Source organism: Chaetodon trifascialis, chromosome 17 (assembly GCF_039877785.1).
Source record: "Chaetodon trifascialis isolate fChaTrf1 chromosome 17, fChaTrf1.hap1, whole genome shotgun sequence".
Taxonomy (NCBI): Eukaryota; Metazoa; Chordata; class Actinopteri; order Chaetodontiformes; family Chaetodontidae; genus Chaetodon; species Chaetodon trifascialis.
The window spans coordinates 23,284,901-23,311,585 of NC_092072.1; the positions used below are offsets into that span (position 1 = coordinate 23,284,901).

General features: G+C 42.0%; 3 protein-coding genes across 6 annotated transcripts in view; 2 read left to right on the forward strand and 1 right to left on the reverse strand.

Annotated features, from left to right (window-relative positions):
- smad10a (SMAD family member 10a) overlaps positions 1-7,996 on the forward strand; it is a 30,194-nt gene extending 22,198 nt beyond the window's left edge. For 3 of the 4 annotated variants that reach the window (XM_070984390.1, XM_070984392.1, XM_070984391.1), the window contains exon 13: positions 1,281-1,625. In XM_070984390.1, coding sequence (XP_070840491.1) covers positions 1,281-1,492 — 212 coding nt within the window. In that variant the 3' untranslated portion in view covers positions 1,493-1,625. Of the gene's footprint in view, positions 1-1,280 lie in introns of all 4 variants that reach the window. The other variant, XM_070984393.1, reaches the window with a different exon arrangement.
- Positions 7,997-11,280: 3,284 nt separating this feature from the next.
- Positions 11,281-17,883, forward strand: pex11b (peroxisomal biogenesis factor 11 beta). The gene is made up of 4 exons (XM_070985490.1): positions 11,281-11,517; positions 14,452-14,567; positions 14,649-14,850; positions 16,131-17,883. Exons 1-4 carry the CDS (start codon positions 11,462-11,464, stop codon positions 16,543-16,545), a joined length of 789 nt encoding a protein of 262 aa, XP_070841591.1. The 5' UTR covers positions 11,281-11,461; the 3' UTR covers positions 16,546-17,883.
- Positions 17,884-17,955: 72 nt separating this feature from the next.
- ilf2 (interleukin enhancer binding factor 2) lies at positions 17,956-25,068 on the reverse strand. Its single transcript, XM_070984400.1, has 15 exons — positions 24,943-25,068; positions 24,376-24,435; positions 24,254-24,296; positions 23,590-23,694; positions 23,395-23,472; positions 22,880-22,982; positions 21,989-22,054; positions 21,557-21,673; positions 20,450-20,528; positions 20,237-20,324; positions 20,032-20,093; positions 19,819-19,933; positions 19,481-19,571; positions 18,389-18,550; positions 17,956-18,177 (listed from the first exon to the last, which is right to left on the reverse strand). Exons 1-14 carry the CDS (start codon positions 24,945-24,947, stop codon positions 18,399-18,401), a joined length of 1,164 nt encoding a protein of 387 aa, XP_070840501.1. The 5' UTR covers positions 24,948-25,068; the 3' UTR covers positions 17,956-18,177; positions 18,389-18,398.
- Between the last annotated feature and the right edge of the window lie 1,617 nt (positions 25,069-26,685).

Consider the following 26,685-nt stretch of genomic DNA (forward strand, 5'->3'; position numbering starts at 1 on the left):
TCATTTGTATTGGACCATATGGGCGAGGTCAGAGGCGCTCTCCTCGCTCAGAGGCTCACAACTCAAAAAACGTAAGTCCTGTCACTTAGCCAGGCACATCGTGAGAATCAGCGCAAGCGGCACTACAACCTTGGAAAGTTTCACGCACATACAGCGAAATTTGTGTTTTGGAGGAGCGTGGAAAGACAAAAGTTTCACACAATTTTCAGAGCTTCTCTCCACTCTGGCAGTTAATCCCCTCCATTCTAGCGCGAACATTCCGTGCAATACACACCCATTATAAACTCACAATTTCTCCCAAAACACTCACGGTCATTGAATGGCGACTGCTCAAAAACTATACGACCTATCAAAACGAGATTTAATACACCCATACACGAGACTTGTGTCTACGTTTTAAAGTTGGAACGGCATCTCTAGGTCAAAGTATGCCGGAGCAGTAGTCCTTTGAAAAAGGGGGAGATTTTGTCACATTTTTCTGCTCGTCCCATTCATTTCTTATGGGATTTTTTCGTGCGTATTCTGTAGAGAAAAATAATAGCCATCGATTCCCGATTGAGCCGCACGTTTTGATATATAATTTTCCGTAGGTGCTCTCAAAACTGTAGGACTAGTAGCGAACCGAAATTTGTACGGAAGAAGAAGAAGAAGAAGAAGAAGAAGAAGAAGAAGAAGAAGAAGCACACAGAAGAACAATAGTGGTTCAGTGCTTTGCACTGAATCACTAATAATTATCAGAAAGGATCAAGTTTCTACAAAGGACGTTATCTGTCATTATTGGATTAGTGCTTTATAATGCAGCAATTTATGTGGCTTCTTTGTTATACTGATAGCATTATTAAAAGCATGATTACCAAATTAATCATGATTTATTATTTGCTAGATGAAATAAATACATAAATGCTAGCTTTTCTGTATGTTGTTGAACAGCCTCTTACCTCTTTGCCCCCCATTCTGAAACCAAACTTACGTCCTTGTCCACCTCCATCCAACTCCCTTTTCAAACATTTCACAAAGCGCTAGTAAAATTGCTTGTTTTGTATGTGATCACTTAAATTTTGCTTGTGAAATATCTGAAAATTTCATGAGAATTCACCACATGGGAATGTCCATGCCCACGTGTGACTAAGGGTGACAGTCAGTGACAGTCGGTGTCTAAACAACCTTTTCTGTGTGATTTGACACAGAATGGCTGAACAGCACTGTGATGGAGCAGTGCTCTGATAGTGAGCACCATCACATATTGCCATTGCTCATTTTGCTCTCTTGTTCACTGACAGGTCTGTCTGCAGCGGCGGGGATTGGTGTGGATGACCTGAGGCGACTGTGTATCCTGCGGCTCAGCTTCGTGAAGGGGTGGGGCCCCGACTACCCCCGGCAGAGCATCAAACACACGCCCTGCTGGGTGGAGGTTCACCTGCACCGTGCTCTGCAGCTTCTGGATGAGGTGTTGCACACTATGCCTTTGGCAGACCCAGGGCCTGCTAACTGAGGACCAAGACCATGTTCAAATTCCAATCTGGATCCTATGAATGTGCACACAGACACGTTTGGATATTTTTGCTGCAGGCCAAATATGTTATTTAATTGATATACAAAGCAAATCAATCAAAACAAACAGAAAACATAAATGACCAATAAGACATTATGCTTGTAACAATCAATAGACATCACACTGTCTCCCAGACACACACACACACACACACACACACACACACACACACACACACACACACACACACACACACACACACACACACACACACACACACACACACACGCTCTCTCTCTCTCTAACCAAAAGGTCTGTAGCCACACAGACAGAAAAGTGCTGATGTCTTTGGGATTCTTCTGTTGCTTTACTCTCTACAATCTAAACTCAAACACAAGAGAGGTGGATCTCTGAAGGTTAAGATTTTGACTGTGTGTTCTGACCAATTTGTCTCTGTCCCAAAAGACATTTGTATGCACTGTAGAAACCCAGGGATGTGTTTCAAAAATCCAGTTCCTCTATATGCAATTTGGATTTCTTCGAATTGTAGAAGCATTCTTGACATTCATTCTTGGAATACACACAGACACATAAAAATCAGAAACGATTCAGCCGCAGAGGCTGAAACGCTCCAGACAGATAACTGCATACCTCTGGAACATGCTGCCAGTAGATCCACAGTGAATACAGACAGCAATGCAGTTCTCTTTACGTCTTATCAGCAGCAGAACTGATGTAGAAGTATGGATTAAGGAAACCAGTGTTATGTCATCTCTGTGCTTGTACTGTGCTCTTCACTGTATGTTGATCTAAACTCAAACGGTTAGCATTGATAGCTGGTTAGCCCTGTTATTACTCTCAGCTCAAGCTATATTATTTTTGTACCAAAAGACTGAAAAGCCAAAAACATTTAGCTTTAAAGTAGTGTTGTTGTGTTTGTAATGAAACAGTGCTACCCTGTCTGTAACCAAATGGTTGGTGTAAATCACCAAAGCCAGAATACCTCATAATGGCAGTGCAAAGTCACAGTTTAGTTTTCCACCTGAACCGCACACTCTTCATTGTTTGTGAGGGGCACCAAAACTAAGAGAAAGTGCTAACAATGACGCCCTCTGATAGGATCCTGACTACAACTCTACGTTTAGTAAGCTTTGTATTTATTTAGGTTTCTAATATACTGTGCTGTAATGTGTACTGGCAGTGCTGGTTGACTGATATGTGTTGCTGTGAAACATGAGTTACAGCAGAAAGTAACTTCTAATGTTCAATGAAAACAACCATCACAGACTGAAACCCGAGTGCTTATGTTGTCAGACCAAACATCAGGCTCCAACCTGTGCCTTTCTGTCCTCTGGTCTGACCCGTTAGGATATCATCTCTTCCAGTTTATTTGAACTCTGGCTTGTTGTCTCCATTACCTCCAGGTGCGTGTGTTGAGCCATGAAAAAAGCCCTGCCAGTCTGGGCAGGGGCTGTGTGGCTCTCTGTCTCCTCTAACGTTCTCTGTGATCACGCAGCACAGCTCTCTTCACTAACCTGCATTTATGCTGATTTTGTGTCATGACTTTGTGATTATAGAATAGGGATGTGGGGCCACATTCCCAGTGTCTTATCTTACCATTAGGAATGTGAAAAATTCTTCATATAAGAGCTGCTGAGAGACACTTCTGGTGATTAAATTGGATTAGACTGAAGTCAGTACTTCTTCATTTCAAAATAAGATCACACTACAATCCAAGATAGTATTATCCAAGATTAAGTTAGCTGGATGAGACAGAACTGGATCGTTATGGCCTGGATTAGTGGCCCAGGACATTTGAAGAATGGGGCCCAGGATGAGCATGTCCAGGCACCTCTGTGTAGATTTGTGCCACCATAATTTCATTGAACCAGATGGGATTCTTTGTGGCAACAGTAGATGTCGTGGAGGGCAGAAAATTCAACACAAGCTTTCTTTCTGATTCTATTGTATTTGCTTGTTTGTATCACCTTTACTTCTCTGAGGGAAAGTTGTTTGATTGGTCACTGAATTTCAAACTTGAGTTAGTGTTTCATTGTTCCTTCTCACATTAAAGAACTGTAAAGAATGGAAATGGATTGTTAAGTTTATCTTCCAACAGTCCTCAGCTGCCACATACACACTGAAAGAGTCCAGAGTGAAGTGACACCTTTGGCAGTGAGCCCACATTAAGAGGTAGAGGGCATAATCCACACTTCTCATTCTGTGTGAAAGTGTGTTCAAGCTAATATGAAGCTTCAGCAGACTGAGTTAATCAAATCAAAAGGGAATTTCTTCCAAAGTTAGTCCTCGACCTCCCTCTTTGTGTCTCCACAGATAGTGTTTCTGTGACGTAACACTGTGGCGGACAGATATGTTTTAGCACTTGAATAAAGGCTTGTAGTCAGGACAAAAGAACTAGCATTAAACCCTATATGTGACTGAAATACTCACTGGGTTTGTCTAAATCAGACTATTTATTATTGTATTACCTTCAGCTAATGTTTCCTACAGTAGTATTAGTGTTAAGAAGGAATCACTCCTCAGCCCGTATGAAGACGAGGAGCCATTACGTCCACACAACATGCCTATTGTGTAGAAGAGACTTGAGAAATTATGAAGGTATCCTTAAAAACCCAGCACATACTGCACACCCCAGACGGTACATTGAAGAAGGATACACACCAGAGTTCAAATAAACTGCTCCAAACAGGCTTGTTGTGTAGACTGAGTGTCCCATTAGAAACATATCTGCTCTCCTGAGGCAGACACCCGACTTGACTTAAAAGGGTACAGTATAATCAGTGTCCAAAGGTACAATCTTCAGACAAATGGAACTGTGCTATAATGCGAATATTGTTTGTTAATCTGGATCCAAATGTGAATAAATGTACCGACGAGTGTCTCTGTGGAGCCAGGATCTGTGAGATGAGAGGTGTTGTTTGACTGTCAGGAAACTGTGGAATCTGAGAAACATCTGTCATCTGATTCAGCTGCTTTACAAAGATCAGTCGTTAACATATGCATATTTGTGATTTGTGCCTTTTGTTGTCAACAGTAAATGCACCAACACTGGGTTGTAAGACACACGCAAGTTTGTCTTTGTACACATGAAGATTCATGTTGCACATCGTGTTTTGGTTTTCAGCCGTTCAAAATCTTTCGATGGTATTCTGTGGTTCCCTCAGGTATCTGTGTAGGTCATTGAAGATATCACAATGTGTCAAACTGCTTTATAGACATAGAAGAACTATTAACAAAGCACTCATCATACCTGAGTAGTATTATTTATTGCCTTAGTCTTTTGTGAGTGTAAAATATGAATGAGTATGCTTGGCACTATTTTAATCTTAGCATGGACAACACAAATAGATGTCATATTTATCTGTTCTCCTCTGCCCATATTCAGGGAAGTACTAGTGTCCAAGTAGGCTCTCTCAGACAATGAGCCACCACATCATCAACATCATTGTCATCATCATCATGAGAGGATTATCACTGATCTCTCTACAAACACATCATGTCACTGCCATGATGTGTCCAGAAATGCTTTGCAGTAACACCTGTGCGTTACCACTTTCTATTTGTGCGTCAGTCTTGATGTAGAAATGCAGAAACTTAAGCCGAGCTTGAGCTTCATGGAATCACTGCTGGTAGTGTTAATCAGCCTTTTGAATGGATGAAGTTGGTACCATGCAGTTTGGTAGACAGGACAGCTTGTCAGGGTTTTCCACATGAGCTGCAGAGCTCCTCATCTTAGTGCTGCCTGAGGGATTTTTCACTTGGGCCACCTGAACAGGTTTTGACAATGTTTTGTTTCATGGGTTTGGCATTTCCTAATGATTTACATCAAATCTCCTAGACCATTTTATTTGGTACTAATTCAAGGGAAAATAGGACTTTGTCTGAAAGAAATGCTCACATGCATTACTCACTGATTATTGGACACTTTGTTGCTTGCCTTTAGCTGAACTGCTAGCACTGACCGAGATTGCAGACTCATTAAATAAAGCATGACGGTTGTTCTTGACCCAAGGCCGGTTTCTTTAACGGTTCAGAACGTTTGATGAAACTGCTGTCAAACTTGGACACTGTCCCAAAGACAGCATTCTCAGGTCCGCCTCAAATCTCAGTTCTGAATTTGTTTCTATTGAGTCCACACAAAATGTGAAACCCAGCTCCTCCACAAACTGATTGATGAACATTATTGGTTGCCACGTCTGTTGTTTGATAGTATGAATACGGTGGACTATGTATCGGTATAAAGCACGTAATAAAAACACTTCAAAATTGTAGAAATAGTATGACTGATCAATGCAATCCTTTTAGCCTGATGTGCTGCTGTTTGTAGTGACGACACATGGTGGATGCCGGCATCCTTCTGCCCTGTGTGAATGTGCTGCTGCATTATGACATGACTGCTTTCATGTCTGACCGCATGGACCAAAGTAAATGCAGAAAGAGAAAGTGTCTAACACAGTGTCAGAAGACACTGCTCCTCATACAAGTGTCTTTTGTGTTTACAGCACTAGTACGCTTCATGTATGTGATGGAGATGATGTGCAGTGGAAGTCACCTGTCAAACCATGACACAAACCAAAACCTGCTCCAGATTCAAGGCTTCTGGACCACATCTTGAAAGTGCTTGAAAAGAAGTCCAACAAAATAATTTTAACTCAAGGTGCACTGACTAGCTTTTTGGCTTTCAGCCAATTCTCATTTTCTTCGTCAGTGGATGGAATTTGCTCAGGCAGACAATGAAGACACGGAGCAGACTGAGTGCCGTGTTCTGTAGAGTTCAAATTATTATTGTCAGACCACTGTTTCTAAGGTCAAAAACATTCAGACTCTTGCTCTGAAAAAAGTTTTTGACCAATACAAGTGTAATACTTTGATTGTGGCCACTTTTTCTCCACCCTTGGGTGATCAAAGGGATAATGATCGGGACAATAACAGGAACAGCTACCATATTCATCAGCTGACACTGAAGTTCAACATAAAGCTGCAGCAAACGTTGTGCAGCCTGCTGTAGGTTTGTCACAGTGTGCACAGACTGACGCAGCAAGCTCTGCTTCTCCGGCTGTCTTTTTCCTCAGAGAAAATTAATGAATCTGTTATTACGGATTCAAGTAATATTCAGCTGTAAATTCTGATTGCTAAACACCTCTCCTCTGTAGGCTTGAAAGGTTGGCTGTAGTTACAGTAGACGCTTCCACATGTCCACTAAAGAGCAGCGCATGTAGTGGGTGAGACAACTCAAACAGAGCTAACACCTGTTTTCATCCTCTGTCCTCTGGCTGATAGGAGCAGGAGGGGGTGCCCACAGGAAGACAGAGGGAGGAGGGTCTATCTGCCATCTTGCAGACCACATGACAAACATTTTACTACAACCCTGATTCTGAAAAGTTAAGATGCTGTGTAAAACATAAATATAACAAAATGTGATAATTTGCTAATCCTTTGTTAATATCTGCTTATTCTGAATTTGATGTAGCAACATGTTTTAAACAAGTTGGGGCAGGAGCAACTAAAGACTGGGAAAGATGTGGAATGCTCCAAAAACACCTGTTTGGAACATTCCACGGGTAAACAGGTTGATTGGTAACAGGTGATAGCATCATGATTGGGTATGAAAGGAGCATCCTGGAAAGGCTCATTTGTGCAAGTGAGGAGGGAGCGAGTTCACCACTTTGTGAAACACATGAATGTATAAAGGAGATTAAAAGATGTAAAAAAAAACAACAACAACAACAAAAAAAACCCGATGTCATTTAACACATCCTTTACAAATGACTGCATTCTGTTTGTTTTTTTATGTTTTACACAGTGCCCAAACTTTTTTAGAATCGGAGTTTACATGACACACACTTGACTACACAACACTGCCCTCTGAGAGCCGTGGTTTTGGTGCCTGAACCTAACCATTTCACCGGTGTATCAAGCAGCAGGCATGTCCTGTAACTGCTGAGTCTGCAGATAGACCCGCTTGGACAGAGGACTGTGTGTCGTTTTGTTTATTGCACATATTGACAGAAACATTGAGCAGTCACAGGAGTTCAAATGCAGTCAGGTACCTGGAAAAAGACAAATCCTATTTTACACATTTAAAAAAACAAAAACAAACCAAAACTGAAATGGAACTACAATTTTCAAACCAGGTTTTGGTTAAATATCCAAATATTTAATTAATTTATTTTTATATTTCACCATATAAATGAACACAACCATTTCATCTCATATCAAACCGCTGATGAGCCATTTCTCACTGCTGTCTGTTCTTTTTTTCTTAGTGTCCGTTTGGTGACACAAACAGAGAATATTTACATCATCCCATTCATAAAACAGCAAAATGTTTATTCTGACACTTATAATGAAAATATGTACTAAAGAATTGAATTTGGCTGTTACAATAGTGTTATTTTTATTTTGTAGTTATTTTATTGTAAAGATGTGCTGCTCTTGTAATGTTGACTGTATATTAAAATAAAATAAACAAATGGCATTGTCATATTTATACAAACTGTTGATGAGGGCTGCTACTAACTGATAATTGAATCTCTTTTTAGAGACAGCTTCACTGACCATCTACAAGAAACAAGGACATCAGTTCCACTGGGCAGGACAGACATGTCCTCCTCGCTTTTCACAGTCCTATTTAGGGATGTCCCGATCTTGTTTTTTTTGCCCCTGAGTCCGAGTCATTTCATTTTGAGTACCTGCCGATACTGAGTCCCGATCCGATACTTCTATAAAACATTATGAAACGAACTAAGAGCAAAGAATAACATCCAGGATGTCCCTTATTTTTATTTTATTTTATTTTATTTTATTTTCCAATGGCTCTTATATTAGCATGTAACACTTATGCACAATTGTGCATGCATGCATGCAGTGTATTGAAAACTTCTATGAGGTAGCTTGAATTACAGTCTCAAGTCAGAACAGAACACAGAAATAAAATAAAATTGTCTTCACATTAGGAATAGTGCAACATTAAGTAAGGGATAATGCCCGACGATCGGTGTCCATTATCAGAAATGAATGGACGACGCGGAGGCGTGAACCGTCTGACGCGAATGAATGGACTTCGCTTTCATTTCTGATAATGGACACCTCAAAGGGCATTATCCCGCTTATACCATGATCCCTTACTAAAGAAATAAACATTAAATCAATTATTAATACGTTAATGTTGTTTTTTACTGTTAAAATCGTAAGTTTTTCCACAAGAAGCGGCTGAGTTGACGATTTAATATCTTTCTATGTGACGCGTTGCCAAGGTAACCGGCTCTGGCCACAGAACCTGCAGCTCGGTCTGCCGCAGCTGTTATATTAGGCCTAATCAGTGGAGGGAAGTGAGATGATTGCTTAACGTTATTTTACGTGATACAAAGTAGCATTTCAGAGGGCAAGAGCACCTCCTACCGCTTGTGTGTGTCCTCTACTGTCTTGCCGTTGTGATAAATAAACTGTGAAACGACGTATGTTAACGTATGTTCTGAGTTTCTGTTGCCACGGTTACCAACCAGCGTTTGAGCCAGCGCAATAATGTAGAACAATCAGGCTATTTGACCGGAACCTTTTAAGGTGTCCCAACACTTTTTAACGGACACCCTGCAGCCAATCAGAATCGAGTATTCACCCAGACCATGGTATAAAGACTCAATAGTCTAGTATTAAAACAAATAGCTGCTTGACTTAAAATAGGCATCAAGATATCAAATGCAAACAAATGAGCAAATAAAAGTGACTGTTATCAAGTAGCCTAAGGCCAGTATTGTGCTTTTTGGAACTGCACTCCTAACTCGTATTCTCAGAACAGTCTATTGTAAAATGCAGTGCAGTGTCCTGAGGTGTCGTATCAAGTTTGTGGCGTTAACAGCGGCTTTGTCCTTCCCACCTCTCGAGATCCCGAGCTTGTTCCGCGCATGCGCTGTGCAGTGGCGTCTGTCACAGACACAGACCCGGCCTGTAAACGTTGGTAGTTAATAAATACTATTTTATTCTCATTTATTTTTAATCACAATCCCACATATTGTAAATGTGAATAAAAACAACAATAAATATACATGTATATATATTATTTATCCGATACCTGATCGGAACATAACGTCCGATCCGATCGAGTCTGCAGTCATGCGATTGGCCCCGATTTCCGATCACGTGATCGGATCGGGACAACCCTACTCCTATTGTTGCTCTCTGGGTTTAGCCAAGTTTGATTTGATGTATACAGTAAAGCACCATTATGTATTTATGTATAAACATCATATTCTATATGTAATATACAGTATCACATCAGTCGTATAGGTTCAGTTTTTATTGTTGAAACTCAAAACTAATCTGACTTCATAGTGTTTTCTGACCGCTGACACCAAACCTCCAGGCCAGACACACACACACTGTATGTTAGTACAGCTGCATACCAGTTTAGAGGGAAAAGAAATGAAACACCTCATACTTACCACTCATAATAAACAAATGATGAAACCACTGCCGAAGTAGATGCAGCTCATAGACATGCAGTACAGGTATTTGCAGGAACAAGTACATGCTGTCATTAGGAATCATTTGTGCTGGAGATTCCAAACAATGCTGATCTTAGACATAAGATGGGGCTTATGACAGCCTAATGCTATAAATGCATTCTTTAAGTCGTTATCAATAAGGGTTAGTCAGTGTGTGATAGCAGATCAAAGCAGGATCACAAGCAGGACTCCTCTGCAGTAGTGAAGTACAACAGGCCACATGGAAATACAAAGACACACACACACACGCCCTGCTGCAGAGCTCAGCATGCTGTCAGAGGGGCACTCTCCCCCTGGAAAGAATCCTGCCCCAACGTCAGGTGAAGTCTCTGCTAAACCACAGCACTGTACACCCGTAAGACAGGAACTAACCCACACAAAGCACAAAGCAGCCACTGAGGAGAGGTCAAAGGACAACACCTGGGCCTGCTCCTTTCTCTGAAGAACCTCCAGATGTGGTTGACAGCACCAAAACACTGAAAAGTGGACATTTGAATGGAGATTATTTACTTACACATACTGTTCCTAACGTCAAGAATAAAGTTCCATGGTGCAATACGAAGCTACTTCGTTAAAATAGTATAACCTAATGCTGACTCACTGTAAGCCAATGCAGACTTCCCCGACATGTTTTATATGAAGTGTTAGTGAAGAACAAAGTACAACACATTTACAGTAATGACTTTTTTTTTTTTTTTTCTTAGAACCCAATGCAAAACAACTGGCTGATACACAGATCATATGGACAATAAGTCCAAGACACCAGTCAATGGAATTTGGATCAGTTGAGTCATGACCAGCTTAACCAGTTAGGGGGACGTGGGACAAAAATGTGTTCTTGTTTCTCTTGTTTGACCCCCCACCACTTGTGGATTGGCAGCTTTGTTCTATGACCAGAGCACCCCGAGACCAGGCATAAGTCACAGCTGGGATATTGCTAACTGGTCCAAAGTTCCATTAGTCTGGAGGAATTTGGTTAAACTCAGCTTCATTTAATATGCACCACAATAAACTAAACAGTATTTTGACAAAGGGCCGACATGTAGCAACCTGGGAATTTTTAGGCTCTTGATGAACTGAAGCTCCAGCCCAGTTTCTACGTTACAGAGTTTCCTTGATGAAAGTGTATGTATATTTTCTTAATTATTTACTTTGAAGAAAAAGATCGAGCCAAGAAAAGGTTTCTTCCATGTACTCTGCAGCCAAGCTTCTGCTCCAGTCCAGTGGGTGGCGCCAATGCACTGAACGGGCCGTTTTGCCAATGAAGAAGAAGAAGAAGAAGAAGAAGAAGAAGAAGAAGAAGAAGAAGACAGAAAGAAAAAAATAGCAGCAGCTAGCTTACGTGCTAAGTAGCGTATAGAGTTACAGACATAAACAGGGAGCAGGTTGAACAGTTAGTCAGGTTAATCAACGTAACGTTACCGAACAGGAGCAACAAGGTAGTATGGAGACTTGGGTTCGGTTCAACTCTCAAAGCCAAGCCAAGGAGAGAGTTATTAGGTAATGTTAGGAATTATATTGAAAAATATTGTTTGAAATCTCACTACAGCTAGCTACAGTAGTTAATCTTAACGCAAGTTACTCACAGTTAACTAGTTAGGTAACCTTAGCTAAGTTGCATATTTGCTAGATTGATAAAAGTAGACTAACTTTAATCGAACAGTTAGTTGTAACTTCGACCTTACAACGATAAGACTTTCTACTGAGTTGATGTGACTTGGACTAATGTTTTACATTTGAAAAGAAAGTTAAATTCTTTCTTAGTCTACAGTAACGTAGCTAACAGTAGATTTCGGTTATGGCACGTGTTGTGTCGGAGCTACACCACGGTCAGTTCTGCTCCTGTTATGAATGCGGAGTATTGTTAAATGTGGGGAAACCTGCTCGTTCTCTATATTGTTTTGACAATATAGGTGCATTTGAATCCTCTGTATGTTCCCTTTACTTGAAATTTGGCTCAACTAAAACATTCAGGGGGCAGGGCGAGTGTATATTTCCATGGAATCCTGTTCCTCCAAACGAACCTGGTTCTGAGGAGTGTTTAATAAAGCAAGATTACAAGTTATTATTATTATTATTATTATTATTATTATTATTATTATTATTATTACTGCTGCTGCAGTGTGAGCCTCTGTGCTTATAAAATTGACTAATTGAAATAAACCTGATGAACAACAACAATCAGTTGGAGTCTGACAGAAGAGCCTGCAAAACTTGGCTGATGACGCACAACTTACTGCCTAAAGTTCTCCTTTGCTTTCTTAATTGTAGTGGTTTTCTTAGTTTATGGTGTAATGTTGTACTCTCAGTGCTATACAGTGGTGGAAAAAGTTTTCGGACACCCCATGCATTTGTGAAATATTGTATTAAGAATCACTCTTAGGTCTTCAAGTGCAATTTCTTTTAGTACAGTCACAGCCAAAATACTAAACAAATCCTAAAAAAGCCGTTAAAAACTAAAAATTGATTGGTTCCATAAAAATACAAAAGAAATTTTGAGTGTTGGGTCATTTTGGTACCAGTGATCCACTAATGAAGGTCGTGCTTTTTATTAAAAGACACAATTTTTGTTGCTGTGCTTCATGTCTATAAAGCCAGCACATTTGAAAGTTCTTCAGAGACAAAAATGGCTAAAACAAAGAACCTAACACAGGAAACACGCCTGAAGATACAGATTCTCAGCCAGGAAGGGTACAGCTGCCGCCAGATAGCCAGGAAGTGCAGATGCAGTCCTTCAGCAGTTGGATACACTCTGCAGAAATACAGACAAACCAACAGCTTGGAAGACAAACCAAGATCTGGGCGTCCAAGGGTTTCTTCAGCAAAGAATGACCACATCCTCATCTGCATGTGAAGGGAAAACCGCCGAATGACATCACAGGAGTTTCAGCAGCATTGGTCAAACCAAACTGGTGTCCAGTGTTCCACCCGCACTGAACGTGGCTGACTTTTAGATCATGGCTTAAAGTCCTACAAGGCTGTCAAGAAGCCCCTGATCAATGAAAGACAGAGGTTAGCCCGGCGTCGTTGGGCCCAAACACACAAGAAGTAGACAGCCAGGAACTGGAAGAAGATTATGAGTCCAGTTTCCAGCTTTATCTTCCTCCTGCTAGTGTGAGGATACGCAGAAGGCCAGGCGAAGCATTATCTCCAGCATGTACCTACTGTCAAGCATGGTGGAGGCAGTATCATGGTTTGGGGATGATGAGTGCTGCTGGTGTTGGTCATCTCACTGTCTGTGATGGCACATTGAACTCTGCCAAGTATTGTGCCGAAACCCACATGCTCCCTTCTGCACGTGCACTGTTCCGTCAAGGTCAAAACTGGATGTTTCAACAAGATAATGCCCCTTGCCTCACAATCAGGGCCAGTAGAACTTGGCTGCAGGAGCTCAGTATCCAGGTCTTAGAGTGGCCAGCTCAATCCCCAGACATGAGCCCCATTGAAAATCTGTGGTGGATTATCAAAAGGTCTGTTTCAAAGTGTAAACCAAAGAATTTAGAAGAATTAAAAGCAGTTATTCAAGAAGAATGGGACAAGATTACCCCTCAACAGTGTGAAAGGCTCGTGGGGAACATGCCAGCCAGGATGAGAGCTCTACTGCGTGCTAATGGAAAGACTACTAAATATTAATTTGATGATGTGATAGTTTATTTATTTTTTGTTCAGTTTTGAACACATTCTCTGTTATTTGTTGTCTTTGATACCGACAATGTTGAGAACTGACATATTGAAACTGTCAAGAATTTAGTTTTGTTAGTTATCATTTGTATTTGTTTGTGTCTGTCTAATGCAGCCACACCTTTTGAAACACAAAAAAGATTTTTCCACAAATATTTCATGATAATATTTTTATTAAAATTTATTAAAATTTTAAGGGTGTCCAAAAACTTTTTTCCACCACTGTATGTTTAACACCTGATGCTCTGTGCCTCCAAACATCACACTTTTGTCTTTACATGTTTGCTTTCTTCTGTGAATTGATGTGATCACTGTTTGATGTGTCAGGTCTGTATTTCACAGTCAGCTTTAGCTGACTTTATGAAACAGTTTGATCCCGGTTCTGTTTGTGTGACTCATTCAAGTCAGGCACTTCACGAGCCCAGCTGATACTGAATTTCTTAGGCCAATACTGATATCGATATTTGGGAGTTCCAAATGTGGGATAATGATATATCAACAACGTAACATAATCAACAGTCTTGATACATATCCCCTATTCTACAGTGTCAAAATGTACTTGTCAGTGTCCTCTGGTGGGCATAGCTGTACTGACATTTCTTAATTATTGCCCAACAGATGCGGATAGACCTGCAATGAGATGATACAACGGCCTTACTGATTGACCTGATTGATTGCTCTACCTCTACTTTTCATAATAAGTCTGCTTTCTTGAGGCTCGTTGATCAAACTGTGTGTGTTCTGCACTCACAGGGCTGCTCAGTATGCCTGCACCCTGCTCGGCTACACTCTGCAGAAAGGCGGTGCAGCGGCTGAACTTAAGAAAACTGTCAGTCAACTGGAAGCACACATGAGCCTGACAAGAAAATGTGAGTGAAGCAGCCAGTTTGACTTCTTTTCCAAGCACCAAAGCTGAAGAATTGTGTCTGAGGTGTGTTTGTGTCCCAAAGTGCTACGTCTGGGAAACTCTGTTGAGGCGCTGGAGGCTGCCAAGAGGGCCATACACCTTTCTGACAGTGTGCTGAGGCTCTGCCTGACCATCAGTCACCTCAATAGAGCCATGTACTTTGCCTGTGACAACGTCCTGTGGGCTGGAAAAACAGGCCTCATCTCCAAACTGGACCAGCACAAATGGAGTCAGAGATCATTCAGGTGAGTGAGTTTGATGTGAGGCTGATGTGACACTTTTTAAATGGAATTACGCAATAACACAAGTGTGATAGGCTTGTCTTCATCAAATCCTACATGCTGAGAAGTGTGACCGTTTAGAAATACATAAAATGACCTGACGTTATATTGAGCTCTGGGTTGTAGCAGGTTTCGGTTGAATGTAAGTGAGCTCATGTGTCACAGAGTTGATTTCTACAGGACTCAGCAGTTCAGAAAGCATGTGATTTTGTTTCTGACAATGCACATTTAAACCTGACATATGTACAACTGCAGCTAAGCCAATGACTGAGCTCCTCAGGGGTGTGCTATGAAGCGAGGTGAATGGGTGAACAAGGTTGAGCCTGAAGCCAGAGTTTTCAAAATCACAAAGGTGGTTCTCTTTTAACCTGCCTAGATCGCCATGGTAACTAATGCTGCACACCTTACCTGCTCCAGAGGAGGTTATGCTGAGTTTCCACTATAAAAAGTAGCACCCTTTGTCTAATACTTTTCGTGATGATTCTCTGACTGATAAAGATTCTCAGCTGTTAAACATGTCAAACTTGCTGAACACAACATTCGTAATTAGTAAAGTAAGTAGTAATGAACAAAGCCCTGTAATTACAGTAGCACAGACTTTCTATATGTATGCATTGCATCATATATTTTGCCACAGGAACTGAAGGAAGAGACAAATGATGCACCAAACGCATGCAGAGCCTGATGAAGAACACCTGGGTTAGCAAAAAACTGTTGGGATGGCCATTATCTCAACTGGGATTTTAGGTTTTGTTGCTCACAGTAGGACAGTCTGGTTATGTCAAACCTGCTTCATAGTATACCCCACTGGCCAAGCAATGCTAACAGTCATGTTGATATTTGTTGTATCATTTGTTTTTCTGGTCCCACAAAGCTCCATGGACAGGTCAGCAGGGGATAAACCTGCATCAGTTTAATTTGTCTTTGTTTTTAGATTTCTGTTCATTGCATCTGCATTTCCAGCAGCATATAGCCAGTTATTTATGTGGAAGTGGAAGATTCTTATTTTTCACTGGATACATAAAGGGCTAATTTGCCTGCCAGTTGAGGAGTTAGTTGTTCTTAGCAGGCTAAACCAGCTGGTTCTGCTGCTACAAAAAACTCAAGCAGGATTAATAGTCTCATTAAGAGCCTGATGTAAACCTCAACTGTGTGTACAACTACCTCCACTGCTCCAAAATACATACGTTCAAAAGAATTTCTTAGTTGATATTTGTTAATAGTCATGTGATTGTACTCTGCAGGTACTATCTCTTTGCTCTGATCCTTAACCTGACTCGAGATGTGTACGAGCTCCGCCTCCTCATTGAGTGTGAAGAGCGATACAGAGCCACCAAATCTCCACCCTCACCCTACCCCAGCACCACCCTACCCGCTGACCACTTGTCCTCCCCCTCCTCATCTGTCACTCCGGCCACCATCGGCATGCCCATCATGTCGGCGTGGCTCCGCAGACAGCTCCACCTGCTGGTGACGGTGCTGTACAGCAACCCGCCGCTGTTGTTTGACCTGCTGAAGAACAGTTGTGATATCTTCATCCCGCTGGACCGGCTGGGGATTTATCCTACAGGGCCAGGCTTTGTCGGGGCCTGTGGCCTGGCCTCCTCCGTCCTCTCCATCCTAACCATAGTCCACCCGTGGCTCAAACTCAAGCCATGAACCCAGATACTCGTTGGAGGGTTCCATCTGAGGCGCTGCAAGAAGGGCTGAGATCAGACTAACAGGATTAATACACTGATCGTTTTGTGACGACAGCAGCTGCTGATGTACTGTGATCACATTGTGGAAAAGTGGCAGGGCGTCAACATCCTTCAAATACCATCAAAAAAGTGATGGGTTGCATCCATGAGGACTATTGAAACCCTGACAAGCTGCGACCAGGTCCACAGTGCTGAAGTGTACTAATGCTGCACAGAGCCCACTGCTGTCCTCATTTCCTTGCACTCACTTAAAGCTAACCCTCATCCATGATGATCCCATCATTCTACAGCTCAGTCCTTAGTGTTATCTCCCAATACCCTGAAATTTCAGTCACTTAGCAGCTTATGCAGTTCTTTCCAGACAGAATGTTGAAAATACAAACTTGTCAGATGCTAGGCAGTTTTGACTTAGCCTGACTTAGCAGGACCGCAGTCAGTAAAGTCAATATACTGAGTGTGCTGCTGCTGAGCGAGGACTGGGGACAAGCATCCTGCATCATCTTTTCTTTCATGTACTTTGCATTGTGTCAGAGAGTAGGTAGCACAGGTTCATTCATTGTTGTTAGTCATGTGTTCGTTAGTCATTGTTGGCGTCGTTTGACCCCATTACATGCCGCCTACTTCAGTCAACAGGTTGTTATAATGGACAACTATGAAGGATATAAAAAAAAAATATCACTGCAAAATGCTTAGTTGTTGCTGCAAATAACATAAGAGGAATGCTGAAAGTGAAGTGAATTTATTACCAAACGACTTTCTAATTAGTGCTCAGTTAGCTGCGGTCAGAGCAGTGTAGAGATCGAGCATGAATAGACCACTGTGGTCTCAGGTCGCTGTGCCTTCATCCTTGTTTCAGTGTGTGGATGATCTGCTGTGTAATCATTAGTGTTTATTACCTGAAGCAAAGTCTTCATCCAACAAGTTTGAATCTTCAACATTCTCTGTGTTTTAAAAACACTGACTACAAATTGAAAATGCTCAGGCATAAATGAGGGATACATTTCTAATAAGTGCAAATACAGATTTTCTTACCTAGAATGTGAATTATCATCACTATGGTATCTTTACCATTCAGACTGCACTTTTAATCATTAAAGCCAAAACACTTTAAGTGGAAGTAAAACCCTTCCTCTCACTCATATCACCTTTCATTAGTTCAGGGCCAAACAGTCTCTGGCAAAACTTACACCCACCTCTGTATTTGTGTGCTCAGATCTAACCTGTAAATATCTCAAGTTTGATTTTGTTGAAGAGTTCTGTTGCTGCCTGTAATAAAGAGCATGTGTGTGGCCGGACTACCACTTTCTCCTTCAATTCATCAACATCTGCCTTGATTTTGGCACAAATAACAAGACTTCAGATAATTTACAAACAAAAAAGGTTTAATTCAAGGTGTTATTGTTTACAGTTACAAATAAGAAGTAAAAACCAAAGGGAAGTTAAAAACCGACAACAAAATGAGGCCAGTCCTTGGTCTGAAAACATGGTGGGAGAACTGGCTGTTGCTCCTGCTGCTGACTGCTCAGGTAACATCCAGAGTACACCCACAGTCCAGCTGAAAGGACTTCTTCAATAAGCTTACCAACATTCACTGGAGAGAGTGAGCAGAACAGGTGTGTTATGAATGACTCCAGATGTCAGAGGAGAATGAACATCTGAACCCACGATGGTCCATTTACACACAGCGCGTGTTTCCTCAAGCATAACAAATGCATCTTCAAAGTGAGATTCTAAAACCAATGCTTGGCGAGACAGACATACATGCACCACATGGAGCCATTAAAATATGGAGATGCTCCAACCTGAACACCTTCATTCCTGGGTCTCCATGCTCTCATCCTCTCCATCTCCTCCCTCCTCCAGAGCCTCGTCTTCCTCCTCCTTCCTCTCTGGGGGTTTCTCGTAGGCCTTCTCTGAAGGAGTGACGATCACGCCGTCCCATGTAGACATCTCTGTTGCCAGGTCTGCAGCAACAGTCTCATCAGTACATACTCATTTGAGACAGCACAGTCCCATGAGGAAATACAGAGGCAAGGCTGAGGCTGCTCTATGTCTGCACATTCATCTATTCTACACTTCTCATCCTTAAGATTCTTCTTTTTGAACATCATATTGAATGAAGGATTACTGGGAGCACAATCGATTGGAACATTTTATGACATAAAATCCTCAGATATTAGCTCCAGCTGAACTAGAATGGCCTTCATCTCTTAGATTGGAGTTTTGTTTGAAAGGACTCATTTTACAGAACGGATGGTAACGAGCAATGATTTCAGTCCAATGTGCACTTAAAAAATGAAATTTGATGTAAATGTTGACTTCATATAAAGAAGTCAGCATGCATCTGCATTCTTTCTGTCAGATTTATTAACGGTCTGCCTGGTCTGAAGCCGGCGCGAGGTGTGCACATTCTCACTGCAGTCTTTGACAAATACAACTTTATGACAGCTGATGGCGCTGAGGACTGTGTGCCTGATGGCTAATACTTATTAAATCTCATATGAACATAATGTCTTATGAAGCTTTGCCTGTATGCCCTGCAGTGTAACACCTGGCATTTATCTGAAGTTCAATGTAATTTGAGAAAACAGCATAATTCTGTTACATACATACATACATACATGTATGTGTGTGTGTGTATGTCTGTATATATATGTGTGTGTGTATGCATATATATGTATGTATATGTATGTGTGTGTATAGATAGATAGATAGATAGATAGATAGATAGATAGATAGATAGATAGATAGATAGATAGATAGATAGATAGATAGATAGATAGATAGATAGATAGATGTTCATATATAAGCTGTCAAGACATTGTAGTTTTCTATCCCGCTGCTGTAAAAAGGAAAGCCACCTATACTCATACTTAAGAATGAGATTCTCTTACAGCTGGCATCGCCCTCAAGGCCAAGGATCTTCCTGTAACCTCCATGAGAGAGCACCCTCACCAGCGTCTGAGCTGTAAAACACACCATGTCCTGCACAAACACACAAACAACATGATCACATCAGGTTCATGCAACACTCAGAGCTTTCACTTCTGCTCAGCAGTTTAGAAATCAAACAGCTGCTGTGATCCATGCGGACACAGCTGTCCAGATGTGTGTGAGCGCTGTTGTCTAATACTGCCTCCTACATCGCTGCTAACAGAACATGTGTGTCTCAGAGTATCCCAAATCCCACCAAAACAGCAGTCATAATAAGTCTAACTTTGGAAAGACCTACCTGCTGTTCCAGAGTCATGACTGTGTGCACTCTGAAGTTTCCACTCTCACAGGGGTCAGTGATGCCCACAGAGCCTGGCAGAAAGAGCCCAGCAGCCAGCATCTGCAGGCACCGTCTTCAACACACAAACACAGAGTCCAACACAACGCTGAGAGACAATGTCCCATCAACACTAACTGAATCTAAATGAAACTGGGGTGAGTGGGAACCAACCTATAGGCCACATTCAGGGACAGGGGCTGCCGGGATGGGTTGTTCATAACTGCAGAGTGGCCCTGGAACAGAATGGACACCAGCCCATCACTGGCCGTGGACATGTACCGATATACAACAACTACCCAGTACGCCACCAAGGCTTAAGATGAACATGCGCATGTCTGGACTCAGCGAGTGTGAAGCAGAAGACTTGTGGTCTCACCAGCAGATCCAGGATCCAGGGAGTAAGGGGTTCAAAGCCAGGGAAGCGCAGCCTCAGGTCCTTCAGCAAGCGGATCAGTACTTTGACCCTGAAGTTTATAAACAGCAGATAATCCAGTGAATGAGGGAAGTGTTTCGTGTGGCCGTGCCTACACGTGAATCAGCTCTGTAATGTTAAACTGTGTGCCTAGTGAGAGTTAAAAGACATCCTCACGTGGACTGAGAGGCGTTCTCTTCAAACCAGCGGGCATGGCGGATGGCGGCCAGGGCACTCTGGAGCACCTTGATGTCCACTGAAGAAACAACAAGAATGAAATGACGGCGAGCTGAAGCAGGAACTGTTGCCGCTTGGTCTCACAGGCTGGATTATACAGAATACAGCAGAGGTCTGCCACAATTAACGCAGAGGAAAGGACATATATAGGATATAAGATATTTTCAGGAAGTTTGACACATTTCAAAGCTTTTTTTAACAGCTTGTCTCCACCATCTGTGAAACAAAGAAATCGTCCACTTTTTTGGAGATAATTATTGAAATTGTGAAAAATATAGTGACAGACTTTACAATTAACCATTTTTCAGTGGTTTCTACACAGATTTCAACATGTGAACTGTCCAGGACCTTTTGTTTACAGAGCACCTCTGCTGAACCTTTTGTTTTTTGACCAGACTGCACACTGATCACAAGCAAATTTCATGTGTTGACTCAAATATGACTGAATCATGTCCTGTGAATTTCAGGGAAAAATGCTTTTGGAAGTTATGACATTAACGTTTTGAGCTTGTGGCACCTCGAGGCAGAATGTAAATCAAGTTGAGCTATAACCAGATGTGATGTACGTGTTGGCAGATTGCAGCTGAGGTTCACTGCAAAATCTAAGTAAAACAGGCCACATCCTCACAAATTTGAATAGAGCAACATAAAAGGGTGGGCCAAAACTCCAAAAAGTAATAACTTCTGGTTCAAACCGAAGTGGGATATTTGGTGAAGATTAAATGAAATTTGTACGCTGTGGAAACTGGGAGTTTAAAAAGAATATAATGTTCCAGGAATGAAGTGGGCATAGCGAAAAACCATATTAAGGTGTTCTTCATCCCAGACAGTGGAGAGGTGACGGTTAATGAGGGAGACAGAGTGCAACAAAGGGCCCTGGCTAGACTCCACCTGGGGACGCTGTGGCTCATGGTCGGCTTGGTAACCCCTAAGCAACAGGGTTGCCCCAGAGACACATGCTCTACATGCTCTGTGTGTGTGTGTGTGTGTGTGTGTGTGTGTGTGTGTGTGTGTGTGTGTGTGGTGGCTACATGTGTAAGCTCATACAGTGCAGCTCAGGGTCCAGTTTGCGCAGGTTGGGAGGGACGGTGGTGATGAGGATCTTGACGGTAGCGTCAGCAGAGCTGATCTCAAAGCCCGTCTCATTGGTCAGCATGGACAGCACTGAAAGCAGCAGATACACACAGTCAGCTGCCAATCAGACACACACTGCATAAACACACAGTTACATGAACAGCTGACAGTGGGCCACATTAATGATCAATAATCACTAAAACCTGGACAAATACAATGTGTGTGTTTTCAAATGACTGGCTTGGGTGATTTTCACAGGACATACAACTGAACTAAGTCACTGAATTTAATAATGCTCCATTAAATGAAGGAAAATGTCACTTAAATTAAACTCAGAGCATGCACTTATTTATTCCATTTTCTTGAAGCGGTCAGGAGGTGAACACCACTCCTTCACTGGGTTACCTTCAGTCGGGTCCTGAGCGCGAAGGGTCTCCACTACTTTGTTGCCAAGAGCAGCAACTGCCTCCACTGTAAAAGAAAAAATCATCACCATCCAAAATTACACTAATTAAATGACCCGAATAAAGGTCACTTCACATTAGAATGACAAAGAGCATTCATTTTACTGATCCACAGGGTCTTAACGCAGTAAACCAGCACGAAATTCAACAAAAAAAGGGATTTTCATTCACGGTGACTCAACACTGTTTCTTTGGCAGTGGGGTGTTTTATTAAACCCTAATTCTTTTTCGCTACTCATCAAAATGTGTTAATCACACTGAGTATTGACAACTGTCAAATACCGAAAGCTGTAATCAACCGTTTGGTCTGATTTATGGTATCGGTTCATCAGACAGTTCCCAGTTCAAACCAGAATTTTGCCAGTTTTGGACTTTAATTTGGCAGAGTTGTCCAGCTGCTTACAGTTACAATTTGTCATTTGGCAGATGCTTTTGTCCAGCGCGACGTACATATGAGATTTTCATACATCACAAGCAAGGTTCAAGAGAGAGAACAAGGGAGAGAACAAGAGTAAGTGCCCTAACACAACTTTCTGGTCCAACTGGACATAGGTACTACAAGACAATGCTACAAAGTAGTGCAAAAAGTGCATAGAGTCGACCAAGAGTTTTTTTTTTTTTTTTGGTTAATGTAAAACAAGGTGTTCAGTAAAGAGCTTGGTCTTTAGTCTTTTTCTAAAGATTTGGAGGGACTCTGCAGAACAAATGGAGTTTGGTAACTCGTATAGTGGTCAAGAGTGAAATTTTCCAACTAAAAAATCTTTTTAACAGGGTCACACTTTGCATTATGACATTTCTAAGCAGGTGACATGATTTGCTACTGATTACTCACATGTAGGGAGGATCTTGAGGATTACCACCAGGTCAGCAACGTTGTGTCCTGTCGTCATGGTCCCCTTCTTGTAAGAGCCCACCTGACGCACCTCTTCAATTTGCTATGAAGAGACAAGAGGTACAAGATTCATATATATATACATATAATGCACTAGCATTAACTGGCTCACATCATTCACATGCTCCAAATCTGTTCACTGATTTTGAAAAAATAAAGTCTGGTCTGCAAATATTTACACTGAAGTGTGATTTTACCCTAGCTGCTTTTAGATACTTGAGACATTCAGTAGGTTTATTCTAATAATACTGTATGGTTTTCAGAATATTTAAATGTTGGCGCTCCTGTTTCAGTTCACACTGATCGACTGTTAAACTTATCTGATCGTATCAGAAAGAAATCAAATCATCGTTCAATCATATACAGCTTCATACAGGTACGGTGTGGCAGTGACATGGTTCCACACACTGATCTCCACACGCAGGAGTCATTCAGGATGTTGAAAAATGACTCACCACTTCAAAGTTGCCGGGTGCAACAATCAAGTTGTCAATGACATTGTTGATCTTTGTGACCAGGGACAAGATGGAAGACTAGATACACAGAGACCAATAAACAGGATTTCTGTCAGTGCACGTAAAACAACACACTGCATGAACACAACCTGTGAGATGGATCATTATCTCGTCCCTGTGTGTCTGTGGACTGACCTGCTCTGCAGGTGTGGGGCTCAGGTCCTGGTTTCTCTTCAGCAGACACTCACTGAAAGCCGTCTCATCAGGTGCAGGCTTCACTCTGGGGAAGGCCATCTCACACTTGAGATAAACAACAGTCTGCTTCAGTACACACGCTACTGCTCAGCGCTTAATGCGCTTTACTGCGCACACCAGTAAATTACTGAGGTAGTTTTATTAGGAGAACACAAATCCCACAGAAAAAACCGACACGACATAACTAATGTGTCTTAACGTCCCCTGAAAACCCTCTGAGCTCCGTGCAGGACCCTGTGACATCAATGCTGTGTATGTTTACAGGAGCAGCAGAGCTCACTTAAGACTACACCGACCACATCCAAATTGATGCTGGCTGTCAGAGGTGAAACAGCACAGAGCAGTGAAACACTGCTTCCAGCCTGTTGTTCAGTCACTCTTTAAAGCATCCACAGGCACTGGTCTGTGTTGTTTCTGCCCTGTGTAAACAAGTGCAGGCTGCTGTTGTTTATCAACAGGTCAGAGTCTTATGATGGAGCATTACTGACGTTTGAGTGTGAAATTGGAGCACGTGAACACCTCAAACAGCCACGAGACGTCATCTTTCACGAGCTGAAGCTCCTGTCAAACATTAAACCCCAATTCACCCCAAATATTTACTCACCACGTAAAAATCAAACGGGATGTGTGGGACAAATGGACGGTACCTAAACAGGAAAAAAGAAAAGATTAACAGTTTCCAGTTCGGTGACAATGACTTCAAGCAGTGAAAGAAGCTGAACTCACCCCTGGACCAGTCCTCCACGGGACCCGAAGCGGCCTCCCCGGCCCCTGCCGCGGTCCCCTCTGGACACAAACACAGCAACATGTCGAGAACGATCACACACATTTGCTCGTCAAAGCAAATGTTAGGAGTACTCGGTTTCGGCACTATTTCAACACACTTCGAACAGTGACGTTGATGCCATCTCGCTAACCTAACGCACTGATCTGCTACGGTGCCATTCAAGTCAACACAGGTTCATTCATTCACGTAGCTACTTGGCTAGGCGATGTTAGCTAACGATTGCCCACTGGATAGCTGATACTTTCTTGTGGAAAATTACAAATTCCTCTACAGCTAAGAATTAACCCTACTAAGATGCTTCGCAACATCAAACTTAAAATAAAGAATAACGCTGCGGAAGTCGCTCCATCACAAACACGGTAGCTGTTAGCCAGCGCTCAAACAATGCACGCCGCTAGCGTCATATTATGATAACACAGGAGCGAGGGACGAGAATCAGCATGTTCCCTGGTTAAAACTGTAAAACACCGTGGCATTTAATCATGGACGGATTAAAATATGGTTACCTCATTGTGTACGACGTTTTGATTATTTAATGTGCAAATCCTAGGAGAATTGTTCACCGCCTCTGAGTACACTGCTCCCCCTGGGGCTGCTGCTTCCGGATTTCTTCTTCTTCGCCGCTCCTCGTCTTCTTCTTTGAGCTCTTACGGCAGTTGGCATCCATGATGTTGCAGTACTGCCACCTTCAGATTTTACTCTCCCTCACTATCCCTCATTAGTTTGAGGATCTTTTCATCCATCTGTAACAATCAGAATACTGTCTTTATATTTACGGTCCCTGTAACTAATTAGCATTCGTATTACTGTGCTTAATCCTGAATAATACCAGATCCACCCATGAATTTTTTTATTTAACAACTGTTATTGAAATTGTACAATGTCCAAGACTTCCACACAAAAATGGCACAATTCACATTCTTTTCCATCCATCCATTTTCTATGCCGCTTATCCCTTTCGGGGTCGCGGGGGGGCTGGAGCCTATCTCGGCTGTCAACGGGCGAGAGGCGGGGTGCGCCCTGGACTGGTCGCCAGCCGATCGCAGGGCAACAATTCACATTCTTTTCATAACCTAAAATACAACGGAACAGTTGTAATAAATAAATATAACATACATCATCTGTAAGACAAGGAGGTCGAGTTTCATATTAAATACAATCTCATGAACAAAGGGATATACAACTTCATATAAAAAACAATACATCCATCCATCCATTATCTATACCGCCTATCCCTTTCGGGGTTGCGGGGGGCTGGAGCCTGTCCCAGCTACAATGGGCGAGAGGCGGGGTACACCCTGAACCGGTCGCCAGCCGATTGCAGGGCCACATGCAAGGACAAACAACCATTCACACTCACACTCACACCTACGGACAATTTAGAGTCACCAATTAACCTAATGAGCATGTTTTTGGTCTGTGGGAGGAAGCCGGAGTACCCGGAGAGAACCCACGCATGCACGGGAAGAACATGCAAACTTCACACAGAAAGGCCCCGTCTGACCCGGGGATCGAACCGGCAACCTTCGTGCTGTGAGGCACGCGCACTACCTGCTGCGCCACCGTGCAGCCTAAAAAACAATACATACTAAGAAATATGAAATTTTAACAATTAGTTGAGTCAGTGGAAAAATCTTTCAAATGTCAAACAGTTTTTGTGCCATTTTACTCTTCATTAACTGTAAAGATTTTAAGGACAACTTATATTCATTCAAAAAGGTAGCAGTCCCAAACTTCAGTCTCCAGGCCTGCTGACATCTTTTCCAAGTTTCTTTATTGGAATGACTATTGCTTCTTTCTTTCTTTCTTTCTTTCTTTCTTTCTTTCTTTCTTTCTTTCTTTCTTTCTTTCTTTCTTTCTTTCTTTCTTTCCCTTGTTGTTGTTGTTCTTTTTCTTGTTCCTCTTCTCCTAAGTTTTATGGCAGTTGGCATCCATACTAGTTGCATTGCCACCATCTACCAGATTGTTACCTCACAGTGAGAACTATCTTTAGCGATCCGATTCACTACACTGTGATTTCTGTAACTCAGTTATCTCAGTTATATTTGTGCAAAACTTTCCCTCAGCGAAATATCTAGATCTTCTCCAGATATATCCACAACATTCAACGTGCAGCATCTAGCACCATCTTAATTCATTCTGACTTTCCCTGTATTTCAACAGCACAATGGTGTCACAAAGAACTATCTGGTACCTGCTGAACATCCTAGATCCTCAAGGAGTACAGTTGAGGCTACACAATCGTGTAA